Source organism: Arachis hypogaea, chromosome 14 (genome assembly GCF_003086295.3).
Source record: "Arachis hypogaea cultivar Tifrunner chromosome 14, arahy.Tifrunner.gnm2.J5K5, whole genome shotgun sequence".
In the NCBI taxonomy this organism is placed as follows: domain Eukaryota; kingdom Viridiplantae; phylum Streptophyta; class Magnoliopsida; order Fabales; family Fabaceae; genus Arachis; species Arachis hypogaea.
The window spans coordinates 1,432,400-1,449,638 of NC_092049.1; the positions used below are offsets into that span (position 1 = coordinate 1,432,400).

A 17,239-nucleotide genomic window follows, 5' to 3' on the forward strand; every position below is an offset into this window, starting at 1 on the left:
ATCTTTAAGTGGACAACAAAGCTTTTGGGCATAGATGCTGGAAAATAAGGTCATAGATGCTCTTTCACGAGTCGCGACAGATGATGGCCAATGTTGTTTCGGTAGTGCATGTGAATCTGTGGGAAAATGTTGATGCTGAGATACGGGAAGATTCAAAGCTGCAGAAAATAATAGTTGTCCTGCAGTAGAATTTTGGGGATTTTCCAAGCTATTCTTTAAAGAAGGGGAAGTTGTTCTATCAGGAAAGAGCAATTTTGACGCCAAATTCTATTCAAATAGACAAATACCCTCTTTAGTGCGGATTTAATCGATTTTCGATTTGAATTGGATTGAATGAGTGATTGAATTTGAATTGGTTTGGATTTGAACACTCTTAGGTAAGGATTTGAACACTCTTAGGTATATTAGGGTTTAGGTTAAGTAGAAGATGTTTTTGTAAAATTAACTCATGCAGATATATATATCGGTTTGGTTTGGTTCAAATTTTTAGTGTCAAAATCAAAAACCATACCAAACCGAACAAAAAACTACAAAATTTTATTTTTTCAGTTTGTTCGATTTTTTATGTTTTTGGTTCCGATGATCAATTGTGTTCGAATTGAATCATGAACACCCCTAGTATATAATGTAGGTAACGAAATAAAAAATTCTCAAATGAATAATCTTTAATATAATGTAATGTGATCTGTCTTTTTTCGCGTTCAAACGTTAAAATTATAACAACGCTCCATGTCTTCTCTAGAGCTGTATGTTTTCTCGAAAGAATAAACCATCTTCGCATATACCCTTTTACAATCAAACGAATAGATACAGAATACTTCATTTCAATGATGTATCTTCTTATTAAAAGACTTGTAAAGTTAAATGATATAAGAAAAAAACAAGTATGAAACTGTTGAAAATAACCGTTAATCTCAGCTATTTGGATAACCAAAAAAATAAGCACATAATCGTCTTGGTATCAAGGAGAAAAACACCAAGCAAATATTCTCCAACGCCACTAACTAGTTCAAGTTGAGCAACTTAAAGATTCAACAATGTAGATGCAAATTTCATGGTGACCTCTACTAATGGTTGTGGCGTCAATGTTGTGACCCTCCAAATAACGCCTTGCTAATTATGCCAGTGGCCTCGATGTATCGGTCGACACACCTAGAGATGCAACTGCTTTCGCTCCCGCTGAGACTTGAGCCTGGTTTTGTGATGCACTTCTCAAAACACTTTCCTCTCACTGTCTGCTTACAAAAAAACAAGTTACCATGTGAATAGCTGAATCCACATATCAAACAAGACCAACCAAACCAGCTCCCAAGAAAAGAAAAAAAAACAAACAATAACAACAACAGCCTAACCGAACAAAATCAACATTCTAATATGCCATAACCAGTATTGCCCCATACCCAGGCTATTGCTACGATATTTCATTTTGTGTGATACAACAGTTTTGCAATAATATATGTAAGTGGCTGGGACAATCGCTTGAACATATAGAGGAAATCAATTGCATCATGAGACATTTCAGTATTTCATAACATTGAACATCCAGCTCGTATCATCAACGATGATACGTGCAAAAGGATAACTTCAATGATGACGTGTTACTGCATCTCTTTCTACATGATGAACAAACCTTCGTGAATTTCCTAACTCCTTTCAATTTTCTATAAAATCTACACAAACAAGAAAATAAATGGACAAACCATTCTGGTTTTTACAGGCAAAGAAATAACATATTTAGAGCTCAGTTCTTGTAGACTTTCGGACCAATTGCTCATCGACATTCTCCTTTATAGACAGCACATTGATAATACTTTATTTTAATACATAACAGTTAAAATAAGTACAATAAGACTGTAGGAATTGTTTAAATTCAAGATGATTTGTCAATAAGACTATAGTTCTGACGCAAGGTAAAATACCAAAAGGACAAATTGTGAAAATTATCAACCAGCATGATACCTATACTGCACAAGCAGGTTTATTTTGGCAAATTCAGGACCTATATTTTGTGCAGAGTTCCTCTGATTGAAATTATTTTTATTAATTTGTTGAGAAATCAGGCACACAAACCCCTTACCCAAAAATGAAAATAGGTTGTTAAATAAAAGTGAACCTTGCAGTTGAAACCAGTAAACCACAGATTAGTGGTTAAAAGAGAAGTGCTAAACAGTCATCAGAATTTATTGATTTTAGTTATTGAATAAATGACCATTTGTATCCATAAAAGATGAAAACACTGACATATGTACCCACACTAGATCGAAACTAAACTTGTAACCACGCAAGATGCCTTCCGTGTGACAAAAGTACCTTGCGTGGCACTCCAACCTTCCAAAAACAGGATACTTTTGTCACACGGAAGACATCTTGCGTGGATACAAGTTTAGTTTCGATTTAGTATGGGTACATATGTCAGCGTTTTCATCTTTCAGGGTACAAATGATCATTTATTCTTTAGTTATCACTTAGCGATCAACTCAATTCTTTTAGTCTAGTTTCTTTAGTCTAATAATCTAACATCATACTTTATCCTGTACTTTTAAACATTAATTGCTAACTTGTCAAAAACAATAAATTCTGATGACTCTCTCGCATTCCTGGTGATTAAAATCTGTTGCATCTCATCTCAGCCTCGGGTACCGTGCTCGATTCCTATTCCCCCCCCCCCCCCCCCTTGTTTTTGAACTTTACAGCTGAAGTTAGAAGCAGTGAAGATAAATATCCACGAAAGATAAAACAAAATAATCACTACGCTATACAAGTTGATCCAGATCAAGCAAGATTCAAGAAACAATGGCAATGCCTTCATGAATGAAAGGAAAGATATGTACCTCGAGAAATTGCTGAGCATATTCCAAGGCGAGCTGGCTCTGGAGCTGTTTCTTGAGGTCTTGCGCCGACATTTGCTGCGACGATCCAGGCGAAGGACTTGAGAATGAATCCATTTGCTTTGCTTTCTTTCTTCCTCACTCACTCTGCACACTGCAGCGTAGGGGTCGTTTAAGTGTTGTATGGCTTTGCCGCTTCTCACACAATGGAGTAAAACCCTAAATCTCAATTTGTTCATTTATCATAACTTTCAAATTTTAAAAACACTTACAAAATATATTTATAATTAAACTCACATTAGCAGTATTTTTTAATTTAAAAATAAAAAGAAAAATATAATCAAATTAAAAATATTATCAAATAATAAATAAGTATAATTTTAATATTAGTTATTAAAATTTTTGTTAAAAATTTATAACTTTGTCATACCTTTGGCCTTACTTAAATTCGAATTACCAATAGAATTTTGATAATGAATTTATTTGAAATAAAATAGTTAAAAATTATTTTGATAAAGAATAATTTCAGATGTTTTTAATATCACTAAAAGTGTATTTGGAATACTTTAAAAATAGAGTTCTCATAAAGTTTTTTTTTTAGTTTAAAATATAATAAAAATATAATTTTCAATTCTCAAAGAGAATTTTAATTTTCATATTAGTGTTCAAACTAAATTAGACTAAAAAAAATCTGATTTGTAATTCCATCGTTATTAAAGATTGAAATGTCAAAATTATTCTTAATAAATAAATAAATAAAGACAAATAAAAAACCAAAAATAAAATATAAAGAACATACAATTCATTTCATTCTTGCAATTAATTGTTTCAAATTATAAATTTGAATATGAAATAGAGTTAGAATTCATTTTTTAAAAGAAATAGAATTCTTTTCTCATTTGAATGCTTTCCAAACACACTCTAAAAATCTTAAAATTTTGATAAAATTATAGATTATTATTTTTTTTTTTAGGTTTAATTACTTTGTCCCTATAGTTTTGTGAAATTTTTAATTAGGTCTCTATACTTTTTTTCTTTTTAATTGAGTCCTTACACCAATTTTTTTTAATTGGATCCCTACACTTTTTTTTATTTAGATCCTTATACCAATTCTTTTTTTTTAGTTGGATCCCTATAAAATTAAGCCAATTACTACTAAAAGGGACTTAATTAAAAAAAAATTAGTGCAGAGACCCAATTAAAAAAAAGAGTATAAGAACCTAATTAAAAATTTCACGAAACTATAAGAACCAAAAGAGTAATTAAACTTTTTTTTTATATCTCTTTTCTTTTTTTTAATCATCCTAATATTCGTTGGTTTGGTCTAAAATGCCTTCATCTAATTTTCAAATAATTTGATAGTTATACTGTTAACATATATCTATAAAATATCACAATCCTAAACATTCACAATCACAGTTAGCAAACATATGCAATGTCTCATGGTGTGGCTTCTAATTAAGGTTGGAAGTAGAGTGAGTTAAGTTGAGTTAGACCAAACTCAAACTCGACTCATAAAAATTGAACTTGGCTCATGATTCGATTTATCAATAACTAAGTCTATTTTTTAAACTCAATTTCGGCTCATCTAAAACTTATGAGCTGGCTCGAACTTATGAATTGGCTCAAATAACAGAAACATAATTTATAATTTTATATTAATAAATTATTTTATATATATTAAAAATATTAAAAAAGATCAATTTTATATATTATTTATCTATCAATTATAAATTTTTTATTTATTTATCAAAAAATATCAAAATTATATATATAAATGCATTTTTCTTATTTTCTTCTATATTGAACAATTTAACTAGATTTGTTATATTCTATTTCATCATCTATTCAATCTACAATAAATAATTTAAATACATATAGAACATGTGTATTAATAGTTTAATAAATCGAGCTGGCTCACGAGTTAATAAGCTGAGTTTATTCAAACTCAAATTCGGCTTATTTAATTTTTGAACTCAATATTGACTCATCAGCTCACGAATTCAACTTATTAAACTATTAACAAGTCAAGTTCTATCTGACTCATAAATTGACTTGACTGACTTTCAACCCTGCTTGGTTCTCCTTTTTTGCTCGCTTCAGACTGGAATGGAATTCAGAAATTTGAAATATTTTAGTAGGTTTGATATGTTAGATTTTTTGGATACTCTTTGTTTTGGTTAGAAATCATATGTTTTAAGGAGCATGATGTTATTTGAGTAATTGTTAGAATGTAATTGGGGAGGAAATTAATGATGAATCTGAAACTGATTTTTGGAAAAAAAAATTATTGTGATTCTGTAACTCATAGGTTCAGAGAGAGATAGAGAAGATAGTAATATTATTGGTTAGCATAACTCAAAAACTAATATTAAAAAAATTTTGGAGCTTGAAATGACTAAGAAATAAGATGTAATTAGTTTCTGTAACGTACTTAAATAGGGTATGCCATTGATGGGGTATGGAAACAGTACATAAAGTTTCTGTAGCCTACTTAAATGGGGTATGCCAATGATAGAGTATGAAAAGAGTATATACATTTTTTAAAATGAAAACAAATTTTAATATTTATAAGATAATAATATTCATGTTGATAGTTGAAATTAGTTGGATAAGTTGATTTTTATTAGTATTACATTCTAATATTTTAAAATGGTCAATTAAATTTCTTATTTTAAAAAATACGACTTAGTGTTAGAAAATAACAAATTATATCACATGAATCAATTTTAGATATCTGAAGTAGTAATGACTAAAAAAAGCGAATCAGAAGAAAATCGAATAATTATCCGTTATTCAAATGATATTGCATTCTGCATCACTTACCATTATTCAAATGTTTCATAACTCATAAATTTTCATTATTATTTTGAAGTCTTCGACCTTTCATGTAATTGTGTGATGGCGATTACAAACAAGCAATTTGTATTTCCATTTTCACAGTGATTATTGCTGTGTTTTTCATCTAAGACATTTTCCCCTCTGATTTTAGAAATGTGAGTGTTGTGTCTTATACAAACAAACTATGGTCTTTATCAATGATGATATAATATCGTTTTCAAAAATGCTATTTGTATACTAAAATTAGTCACTAAAATTAACTACTAATGTATTTGTGTATAAATATATGTGTGCTTTAAATTATTTTCAATGTGTATTTGTATTTTAGCATATATTTTATAATGATGGCTGATTTTGGTGACTGATTTTAGTGTACACATAGCATAACTCTATAGTTTTAGAGAGGATGCCAGTATTCTGAGCGCAATACTAATTTAAGTACTAAGTTAATGAGACCCATAATCTTCGTGTATGCAAAGACACTCACGTACGTGGTATAATCAGTTAATCACCATTATAGGTATATTATTATATAACTTGATGATAATTTAAAATAGAATTGACTTTTATGTAAAAAAAAGTATTAAATTATCAATTAATAATTTTGTGGCTGAAATTTTTTTGCATTCCGTGAAAAGTCTTTGGTTCAACATCTATTTAAAACATATATATATATATATATATATATATATATATATATATATATATATATATATATAGGGTGTGGGTTAGTCAGGTAGGATTAAGACTCAACTCACACCTTATCCAACCAGATTGGATCGGTTGGATATCCGCGGATAGAGTGCATATTGCCACCCCTAATCTTTCATGACTACAGCAATAGTTGCATCTCCTAGCTCTCTCTTAAAGGTCATATCCACATTTGTCTTCAACTAATTACTCAGGGGAGGCCTCAACTTTATTTGGTGTGTCCTCTATCTTTTTTCTCCATTAATTGTTTTATTTGATTTGTCTAAGATGCTATTGTATTTCACTTCTTGAGTTCTTGCCTTATAAATTGCTACTTTAAGATTTACTTCCCTGTTATGATAGCCTGATTCCTAGCTCAAAATAGCTATGCTTCCTATCATTTCCTCCAAATTATCCTCCATATACTCTTTATTTCCTCATGTTTTTCAGTTTCCATGCTCCAAAAGATGAAACTGATTTTGTTGTTGGGCTACAATGACAATAAACGTATGTTTCATATACATAGACACGGTTATACATGTTCATCGCTTGTTTGTTAAGACACAAATTTTTAATGAATACAATAACACACAAGTATACATGAAATACATGTTTTTATGTCTCTTCATTTAAATTGAGACATTGAGATATAGTTTATAAAACACAAAATTTTATATTTTTATTTTTTATTTTTTTTAAAATACTTGTATAGTGAATGAAAACTTGTATAGAAAATAAAAAACTAGAAATCGAAACCGTCACATCTACGAATTAGAGTTAGAGTGTGTCCTTGGCCAAGAGCATCTTAGTTTGGACAACATTAAGATATCTTTTCTTGTTTGTTTAAATAAAAAATCTTATAATTTTCCTTTTGAATAATAATCAAATCCAATATCACATTAGGCAAAGGATAAATAAATACTTGTATAACAAACCATGAGAAAGTTACTTAAACTTTAGCTACGATGAGAATTTTGGATACATTATTTCTTTGAGAGAGAAATAAAAAATGATGTTGAACATAGATTTTCACCATTCTACATACAGATCTGAAGTTGAGTGTTCCATGCAACGTGGAAGCTAAGTCAACACGAACTGGCATTTACCAAAGCCTGTGAAAAACCATCGATAAGAGAAAATTAAAACTGATAAATTTTAATTTAATAAATAATTTACACTATTTGAGTTAATTAAGGCTGACTGAAAACAAAACACAAAGAACATAGACACAAAATTTTATGTTCTTGTATTTTATTTAGTAATAAACTAGAATAAATTATAAAAATTTAATTTATTTTGATTTTTTTCATTTAAAAAATTTGAGAAGAAAAATATAATAATAAAAATATATAATTATGAAAAATTAATAAGAATAATAAAAGAATAAATAAAAAATAAGCCGTATTCTTTGTTAGTGTCTCTGTGTCTTTTCTGTAAGAATGGATACAAAATATACTAATTCAATATCTCTAGACACAACTCTAAACAGTAAGGCTGCGTTTATTTCTGAAAACAAGACAGGACAACACTGAGAACAGGACAGGACAAAACACTGATGGACAGAGACACAAAATTTTGTGTTCTTATATTCTGTTTAGTGATAAACTAGAACAAATTATGAAAATTCAATTTATTCTCATTTTTTTCCATTCAAAAAATTTGAAATGAAAAATATAATAATAAAAAATATAATTAAAAAAATTAACAAGAATAATGAAAGAAAAAATGAAAAATAAATTGTGTCCCTTGTTAGTGTTTTCGTGTCCTTTCTGTCAGGATGGACACAAAATACACTAATTCATATCTCTAAACATATTGTCTCTGTCCATTTCTCGTTTGTCAAACACAATTTTTTGTCTTTGTGTCCCTGTTACAGTGTCGTGTCTCTATAAACAAACACAACCTAATAGGTTCTTGTTTACCAAGTTGGATTATATATAATGAGACTTACTTGGATCAACTGTGACAAGCATTGCAGTGCCACCAAAGTCACAAGTGCCTCCACCAACCTTTGTGTTCTGCCAGTAACTATTGAACGCATAAGAAGCATGAGCCAGCATGGTGTTAGGAATGTAGCATGCCCCATTGGGCTGAATGTTCTTGCACTCCGCCCCAGACCCACAAGCATAGTCCATCGCCGCCTTTATTATTGGATCAGGTACTGTGGGCTTTGCCACACACCAAACTGCCTTTTTGTGGTGCGCAGAATTCGATGATGACGGTGGTGGTGGTGGCGGCGGCTTTGGAGCATGCTTTGGTGGTGGTGGTAGTGAAGGTGTGAATGGAGAGAGTGGGGTAGAAGTTTCTGGTGCCAGCTGTGGTGTTATTACCGAATTGAAAGGTGGTAGTGGTAATGAAGAAGGAGACCCATATGAATTGAAGTCTGAGTATCCCAGTGATGAGTACTTGTTAAAACGCTCTACAGATTTTACATTGTTTTTTGAAGCTTTTCCATGAATTCTAGCATCTGCAAAATTAACAAAGTAAGTTGAAATTTCGAGTTTCTTTTTAGGTGAAATCTCATGTGCAGTCGACTTCACTCGTGAGTCAAATCAGTCAAATCATTTAACAATCCTTCACGTGAAGTCGACTGCACCTGAGTTTCCACATTCTTTTTATTTGCAGGTGAAAACTTAGTTAAAAACTCAGATGAAGTCAATTTCACGTGAAGTTCATAATTGAGGGCCGTTAAATAAAATTTTTGTCAAATCATTCATTGACTCTCAGCTATCAACTTCACGTGAAGTTGACTACACATAAATTTTCACCTTATTTGCAATGCTGATTATAAATAAATGAAGAAAACAAGTTTAGTGGTGCATTCTCTTTACCGCAGAGAGTAGTGAAGAGGGTGGAAGGCACAACTAAGATGCAACAAATTGCAACAATGGTGGCTCTTGATTCCATTGCAACAATATTATCACACCAAAGAAAAAAAACAGAGGTTGAATAAAACATACAAGTTTGGCGAGGACAAGAGCAATATAAGTAGTTGATTCCATGAATAAAATCTAAAGTTGATTCTTTTGTAACTTTAATTTTGTTGCTGTCGCACTATGATCTGTAGACAAGCAATACAATAATTCGCTCAAAGTATAAAGGATAAAGGAATAGTGACGAATTGCTTTTATTTAAGATTTAGTGGGTGTAAAATAGAGCTAATTCTTTCTTTCACGGATATATTCTTTCATCAACCTCCACTTTCATCTTGCTTGATTGCTACTCAAAGAACTAAATGGAATCTAAGGTCTTTTTATATCTAATCTAAGGTTTGGTTTAGTAAAATTTTGTAAAGAGGTGTTATAAATTTTTTATTTTAATGGTAAATCAATAAGATTATCTGATTATATGTTTGTTTGGGTGTAATGACGTATCCAGAAAATTTTGACAGTGCGGGTAAAATATATATAATATAATAATAATAATTTAGCTTTAGCTAATATGTGTCTTAAAGACAGATGATAAATTTAGTATTAGTGGAAGGATTTAAATTTTTTCATTTAATAACTGCAAAATAAATATATTAAAAACTTAAGTATTTTGTATTTCCAATAAAAATATTCTTAATTTATAATCTTAATATATACTGTTAGGACACATGATAAATAAATTCTAATAATTTTTATAATAAAATATTATATTGCATAAAAATTAGCTATAAAATTGTTCATTAACTATTTTGTATTTGTATATAAATATATGTATTGTTTAATTTATTTTCAATATGTATTCTATATGGATAATTACTTTTTATGTACATATAGCATAATTATTGTTATAATTATATTTTGTTATTGTAAAATACGATTATATTTTAAAATATATAATTTACAAATTAAAATACTAAAATAATAATTTAAATAATAATATATAATTTATAATTTTATTTTTTAGGTTTGATATTTTTAAAAAAATTGAGTAATCTTTTTTTTTAACAATACCATCGAAATGATAAATAATATATATATAAATAATTATTTAAAAAGTCACTTCTCATACAATCAAAACCAACTCTTAGTGGTATTCATAGTTAAAAAATTCTTTCAATTAATATAATTTCTACAAGAAAAACTGAAACTAATTTTGAAAAAAAAAAGATAAATAATATCTTTTGAGTTTATTTTTAAGAAATAATACTAATCTTATTTAAATTGAGAATTGATTATTCTAATAAACATCTAATATAAAATTCTTAAACTCACTATTAAATACCAAAAGTTGAGTAAAAAATTATTGTGGGGTCAAATTTAATAATTTAATGGGGACAAATAAATATTATTATCATATACTACTAAAAAAATTTTAAACTGTAGTGGGGCGCCATTAAGTTGATAAAAGATGATCTTTTTTCAATGAAAAATATCTTTTTTTTATTTTTTAGTGTATTTGAAAAATTTCTAATAGTAAAAATAAAAGTACTAGAAAAATAAAAAAAAAAAACATCTTTTTTGAGAAGCTACAATTTACATCTTTTTTTAAAAGATCTTTTTCCTTAAAAAAAGGATGTTTTTCACATAATAAATGAATAAAAAAATACTTTTATCTTATTTTACCCAAACATAATTAATAGATAAAAAGATCTTTTTACATAAGATATCCAAAGATAAATTACTTTTACTTTTGTAAAAGATCTTTTAAAAAAATATCATTTAAAAAAGATATTTTTTGAGAATGGCATCCAAACAAGTCTTATATATTTATACTTACAGCTTTTAAAAAATAATGTTATTTTTTAAAGTACCTAAAATAATACTTTTTAAAGATAATTTGTGCTTATCAAAAGTAAAAACTCTAATATAACCTTATATATTAAAATTTAATTCTTACATTAATATCTATTATAGTATTTTTAAATTTTAAAAACTAGTTTACCAGATGTACTTCTTGTATGTGCTTATTAAAAATTATTTTTAATTTAATTTACCAATTATAGGCGTTATAATTTTTAAAAAATTATCTTTTAAAAATTAATTTTTATATACTATTTTTAAAAAATAAAAATTTTAATAAACCAAGTATAAGTATACTAGTGATTAAGGTTTCAGAAAAATCCAACTATAACTAAGAGAAATTTTTAATAATTAAATCCAACAAAATCCTATTATATATATTATTTTTTTTTCTTCTTTTCATTTGATGTTCTACTTCTTCTCCCTTTTTCTAGGTTTGTTTCTTCCTCTTATGTTTTTTTTTTATAAGAAATAATAAAGACTAGCATTTTTTATTAATATTAGTCAATATTTTAGGTTAATACTTTATTTTTTATTTTATTACAATTTGGAGTATATAGTTTAAAATTGAATATAAAAATATTTATACTGGTCAAATATTAATCATAGTAATCATAAAAATAAATTTTGTTGATTATGTAACATTATTTTTTTTATTTGCTTGCTTGTATGATTCTTTCTTGTATGTTTATAAGGAAGAAGAATAAAGAAAAGAAGCATAACAAAAATGAATAAGAAGAAAAAATTGTATAAGAAAAAAAAAACAAAAAAAATTATTAACAATAAATACAAATATTTTTTTAAAGTAAATATAACTTTTTGAAGAAAAACATAAAAAGAAAATACATAAATTTATTGACAATAAATAAAAAAGTTTGTGATATTAAACACATAAATTTCTTTTAATGTAAACACAACTTTTTAAAGAAAAATATAGAAAAACACAAATTTATTGATAATAAATACAATTTTTTTAGGTAAATATAGGAAAAAACATAAAATTTTTCACAATAACTATAGAAATTTTGTAAAGATAAACACAATTTTTTTTTTTAAAGATAAAACACAACATTTTGAAGAGAAATATACGGACACCACAAAATTTTATTGAAAATAAACACAGAATTTAAGGTAAGCACAACTTCTTGAAGAGGAATATAGGAAGAAAATATATAAATTTATTGGTAATAAATACAAAAATTTTGTGATGCTAAACACACAAAATTTGGAAGGTATTGAAGAGAAATATGGGGAGACGACACATAAATTTATGAAAAGTACAAGAAGATAATAAGAATACTAAACAACTTAAATAATGGAGTAAAAAAAGAAAATTAAAATTAAAAACATAAATTAAATTGTTAATTAATTATTTTTAATTTTAGATTTTGAAATTTGAAAAATATGGATTTTGCAATTAAACTAAATCACAATTAGCACAATTACTCTTAATATTACGTTAACCTCCCATTCTCTATTTGTGATTTCCGGTCCGCAGAGTCACCTCGGCGCCGTTGTTCGGTCCGACACCGCCCGACCGACGCAGCTCAGCCTCCCGCCGACGACGCCTAGCCTCTCCGCATTCTGCTTGCGCGCCGTAGCAACGGGAGATTGTGCCGCAGCAGCCCAGTATGTCCTCGTTATCACTGTCCAGCCACCCGTCGCTAGCTGTACATGCCCCACCGCAGCCGCTGTCTCCTGTCACGCCGTTCGAGACCCACGTTATCCCCATCGTCTGTCCTCCTTGTCGTGTCGTAGTTACTGCTGTGCCACACCTCATCAACGCAGCCCTTCCTCCCACCGGTTTGATTCCTCCTCCTCTTCCATCTTTGGCTGTTGCGCATTCGGGTTCGAAGCCCACGAAGCAGATTCGCAATCTCCCCTAGCCGAAGTTGTTGTTGCGTGGCTACTCCATCGCGGGATCTCCGCCCCCAGCCTCCATACGTCGCCGTCGACTCTCTCCACCCGACAAATGTGTTAGATGTTCAATTCACTAGGTATGTAGATGATTATTTATTGGATCCCGCTAGGGAGACAATGGATTATTTGTACAATGTGTACAATGGGTTATTGAGTTACAAAATGAACATCCTCCTACTATCTAGAATAACCATCCGAGTACTAGGGATAATAAACATCTTCCCAAAAAATTAAATTGATTTTGGAGTTCACCAAGGATCGAACTCTTGACCTTTCGGATCTAACACTCTAATACCATGTCATGATACCACTCATCCCAAAAGATTCAATTGATGGAAAAGGGTAACACTAATGATTATATCTTTAATACTCCCTAAATCTCTATTGTATACATTGTATAAATATTCCATTGGCTCCTCATACTTTCCCATATTTTAATTCTTAATTGGATGGATATTTTGTTTGATTCAATTTAAATATATACAATTAACAAATGTTCATAGTCATTTCATTAGGTAGCCAAATGATTATTTTAATAACTATGTAAATGGTTGTTTGATCACGATCCCACGATAGTGATGGAGGAGGGGGCTACAGGGGTGGACGATGATGGCCGGTGAGAGAGTTTCTAACGTTAGAGAAGTGGGATGATTGATGAGAGTGGGGTGGCAGACAATTTGAAAAGGGAAGAGAATTTTTAGCTTAAGTAATTTAAAAAGTTTTTTTTTTCTTGTATTGAGCCGAATTCAAAACTTATTATTCGTATTGATTAGATTTCTCGTTATCTCTTTAACGGAATTATAAGTTTATTGATGATAAATACAAAAATATTGTTATGATAAACATCAATTTCTCATTAAGTAAACACAACAAAAGAACATAAGAAACTACAAAAATTTATTGACGATAAACATGTAAAGTTTTCAAAGATAAACACAATATTTTAAATGAAACGTATGAAAAAAATAGAATCTTATTAACGTTAAAATTTTGTGTTGATAAATACAGAATTTTTTTTAAGGTAACTATATAACTTCTTGAAGAAAAATATTAGATGAAAATACAAAAATTTATTAACAATAAGTATAGAAATTTTTTTATGAAAATTCAGAAATTTATTGACGATTAATATAGAAATTGTTATGGGAAATACAATGAAATATTTTGAAGTTAAACGCAACATTTTAAAGAGAAATATAGGAAGGAAATATTAAAATTTATTGACTATAAACACTAAAATTTTGTAATGAAATAATTCTGAGGTAAACGCACTTTTTTAAAGAGAAATATAGAAAAAAAATACAGAAGTTTAACTTGAATAACAAAAAAATTCAACTAAAATTTATGTATTTTTTGTACTATTTTTTATTATATTTATGTATAATTTAATTTAAAAACTAATTTGTTTTATTTTTGAAAAAAAATACAAATATATATAAATTATTTTGTATCAATAACTAAGCATGAAAAAAAAAAGTAAAAACATGTCGAAAGAAAGAAAAAGAAAAAAAGGAGAAGGATGAAGTAGAAAAAATTAAAAGAAGCAGCCAAAAAGAGAGGGGGAGGGGTAATAGTTCAGGTTATTTTTATTATGTTTATATATTACTGGACAAATTTGATTTAAAAAAAAAAGTTATTCATGTATTAAGGCTTTTTATACATCTGTATTGATTTACTTGTTATTGAGATTATAAAATTTGCTAAAAAATTATGAAAAATGTATGACTTTTACAGAGTAAAATTTAAATTAACTTTTAAATTAAATTTTTTATCTAAATTAAGAAAATATAATATTTACAAAAACGTATAAAATATAAAATATTTTTTGATATATGTAACATGTCACATCTCAAGTAAAATTAGGTCGAAGTCTAATTTTAGAAAATATTTTAAGTATTAATTCTTAGTTTAAGATTCGAGATAAATGTTAAACACCAATTTAAATATTTATTCGACTTTTATATATAATATCGTACACAATATAAAATAATTTGATAACAAATATTACAATACAAAAGTGAAAGAATTGTATTGTATATTAGTATTTGGTTTACAAGTATATATATATATATATATATATATATATATATATATATATATATACACTAGAGTACGAGAGTAATACATAACAAATTACATTAGGTATAATATCCCCCTCAAGTTGGCAGATAATTTATCATGCCAAAATTGGAAATGAGATTATTGAATTGAGCTAGAGTTACAAGCTTAGTAAACACATCAACTAGTTGGTATTGTGTCCGAACGTGAATAAGATTCAGAAATCCTGCCATCACTCGCTCTCGAACAAAGTGACAATTAATCTCGATATACTTTGTTCTCTCATAAAATGTGGGATTCGTTACAATGTGGATGACTGATTGTGAGTCACAAAAGAGCATAGAAGATGGGATGTCAACTTGAAAGTCAGAGAGAAGACCTTTCAACCAGATTAATTCAGCTGCCACTGCTGCCATAGCCCGGTATTTAGATTCAGCGGAAGACCTTGGGACAGTGTGTTGCTTCTTTGATCTCCAAGAGATAAGGGAATCACCAATGAAAACGCAGTAACCACTGACACTTCTTCTAGTGTTCGGGCAACCTGCCCAATCAGCATTAGCGTATGCCATAAGTCGCAGTTCTGACTTGGCAGAGAAGAGAAGACCTTGTCCCACACTCCCTTTTAAGTACCTCAGTAAGTGGTGGAGAGCAGTAAAATGAGTGGTGGTTGGTTTGGATAGAAATTGACTCAATGTGGAGACAGCATATGTGATGTCAGGGCGTGATATTATAAGGTACATTAGCCTCCCAATTATATGCCTATAAGTAGAAGGATCGTGCAATGGGTCCCGATCAAAGGCATTCATCCTCAGATTTGTCTCCATAGGTAAGGAACTCGGCTTAGCATCAACAAAGTTGGTGTCTTCCAATATGCTCAAGGTGTACTTTCTTTGGCTAAGGACAATGCCTTCAGATGATCTTGCAAGTTCCAGCCCCAGAAAGTATTTTAAATCACCTAAAACCTTGAGTTTAAACATAGATTCTAACAAGTGTTGTACCTTGCACATAATTTTCTTGGAGGAGCTTGGCAAGATGATGTCGTCCACGTATACAAGTAAGTAGACTATGCTATCACCTGTGCCAAAGGTGAAAAGGGAGTGGTCTCTCCTGGATTGTTTGAAATTGTGGCTCAATAATGCTGAGGAGAATTTAAAGAACCATTGTCTGGATGTTTGCTTTAAGCCATAGATAGACTTATTCAATTTGTACACAAGATTCGACTCCTTAGTCTTGTATCCAAGAGGCAAATCCATATAGACTTCCTCAAAGAGGTCACCATTAAAGAACGCATTATTCACGTCCATTTGTAACAAAAACCAGTTATTGATGGCTGCTAGTGATAAAAGAACCCGAACAGTAGTTAATTTGGCCACCGGAGAAAAGGTATCTTTGTAATCTATCCCAACTTGATGCGTATATCCCTTTGCGACCAACCTCGCCTTGTATCTCTCCACTGATCCATCAGCCGTACACTTTACCTTGTATACCCATCTGCAGCCTATGGTGTGTTTTCCTTGTGAGAGAGGCGCCAAGGTCCATGTGTTAGTTTCTTCCATTGCTCGAAGCTCTTCATTCATGGCTTGTCGCCACTCTGGGTATTTCATAGCTTGGTGGTAGAAAGCAGGTTCAGGTATGGTGTTCACATTGGCTACAAAGTTCATGTATAGTTTGGTTAAATGTTTGAAATTGGTTATGGTGGCAACATTATGGCATTGGTAATCATGAAGATATTGTGGAGGGTTAGTTAGTCTAGTAGATCTTTTAAGGATAGGTTGAGATGGTTGAGGTTCAGGAATAACATCATGATTGTAATCAGGTGTTAAAGGTATTGTTGGGTGATGAGGGGTTGAAAGAATTGGTCAAGGATTGCTGAACTGGTGCTGAGCCATGAAGAGAAGTGTCTTGGAGCACTGTAGGCATCACCACATCTGGAAAATTATCCACAAAAGGGGACTGATCAGCTGGTAACTCACTGAAGGGAAATACACTTTCATTGAATGTGACGTCTTTGGATATGAAGAACTTCTTTGCCTCTAAATCATATAACTTGTATCCTTTATACCTTGAAGGATATCCAACAAAAACTGCTTTTACAGCCCTTAGAGAGAATTTGTTCCTTTGAGATATTAACGTGGATGCATGAACCAGACATCCGAAAACCCGCAGTGCATG

The 17,239-nt window shown here is 29.7% G+C and overlaps 2 protein-coding genes across 2 annotated transcripts; both read right to left on the bottom strand.

Moving 5' to 3' along the window:
• Positions 1 to 818: 818 nt before the first annotated feature.
• LOC112740865 (uncharacterized) lies at positions 819 to 3,066 on the bottom strand. The gene is made up of 2 exons (XM_025789548.2): positions 2,832 to 3,066; positions 819 to 1,235 (listed from the first exon to the last, which is right to left on the bottom strand). Exons 1-2 carry the CDS (start codon positions 2,943 to 2,945, stop codon positions 1,083 to 1,085), a joined length of 267 nt encoding a protein of 88 aa, XP_025645333.1. The 5' UTR covers positions 2,946 to 3,066; the 3' UTR covers positions 819 to 1,082.
• A 4,192-nt stretch (positions 3,067 to 7,258) lies between these two features.
• LOC112740866 (uncharacterized) lies at positions 7,259 to 9,342 on the bottom strand. The gene is made up of 3 exons (XM_025789549.3): positions 9,191 to 9,342; positions 8,311 to 8,826; positions 7,259 to 7,471 (listed from the first exon to the last, which is right to left on the bottom strand). The coding sequence occupies exons 1-3, from the start codon at positions 9,315 to 9,317 to the stop codon at positions 7,440 to 7,442; spliced, it is 675 nt and encodes a 224-aa protein (XP_025645334.1). The 5' UTR covers positions 9,318 to 9,342; the 3' UTR covers positions 7,259 to 7,439.
• Between the last annotated feature and the right edge of the window lie 7,897 nt (positions 9,343 to 17,239).

What these genes read in the sequence shown, in the direction of transcription:
- LOC112740865 (XM_025789548.2), bottom strand. Translation starts at nt 2,945, where the DNA reads ATGGATTCATTCTCAAGTCCTTCGCCTGGATCGTCGCAGCAAATGTCG. An exon ending in ATGCTCAGCAATTTCTCGAG is followed by an intron (nt 1,236 to 2,831) that starts GTACATATCTTT and finishes TTTTGTAAGCAG; the next exon opens with ACAGTGAGAGGAAAGTGTTT.
- LOC112740866 (XM_025789549.3), bottom strand. Translation starts at nt 9,317, where the DNA reads ATGTTTTATTCAACCTCTGTTTTTTTTCTTTGGTGTGATAATATTGTT. An exon ending in CCTCTTCACTACTCTCTGCG is followed by an intron (nt 8,827 to 9,190) that starts GTAAAGAGAATG and finishes TTAATTTTGCAG; the next exon opens with ATGCTAGAATTCATGGAAAA. An exon ending in GCTTGTCACAGTTGATCCAA is followed by an intron (nt 7,472 to 8,310) that starts GTAAGTCTCATT and finishes GGTTTTTCACAG; the next exon opens with GCTTTGGTAAATGCCAGTTC.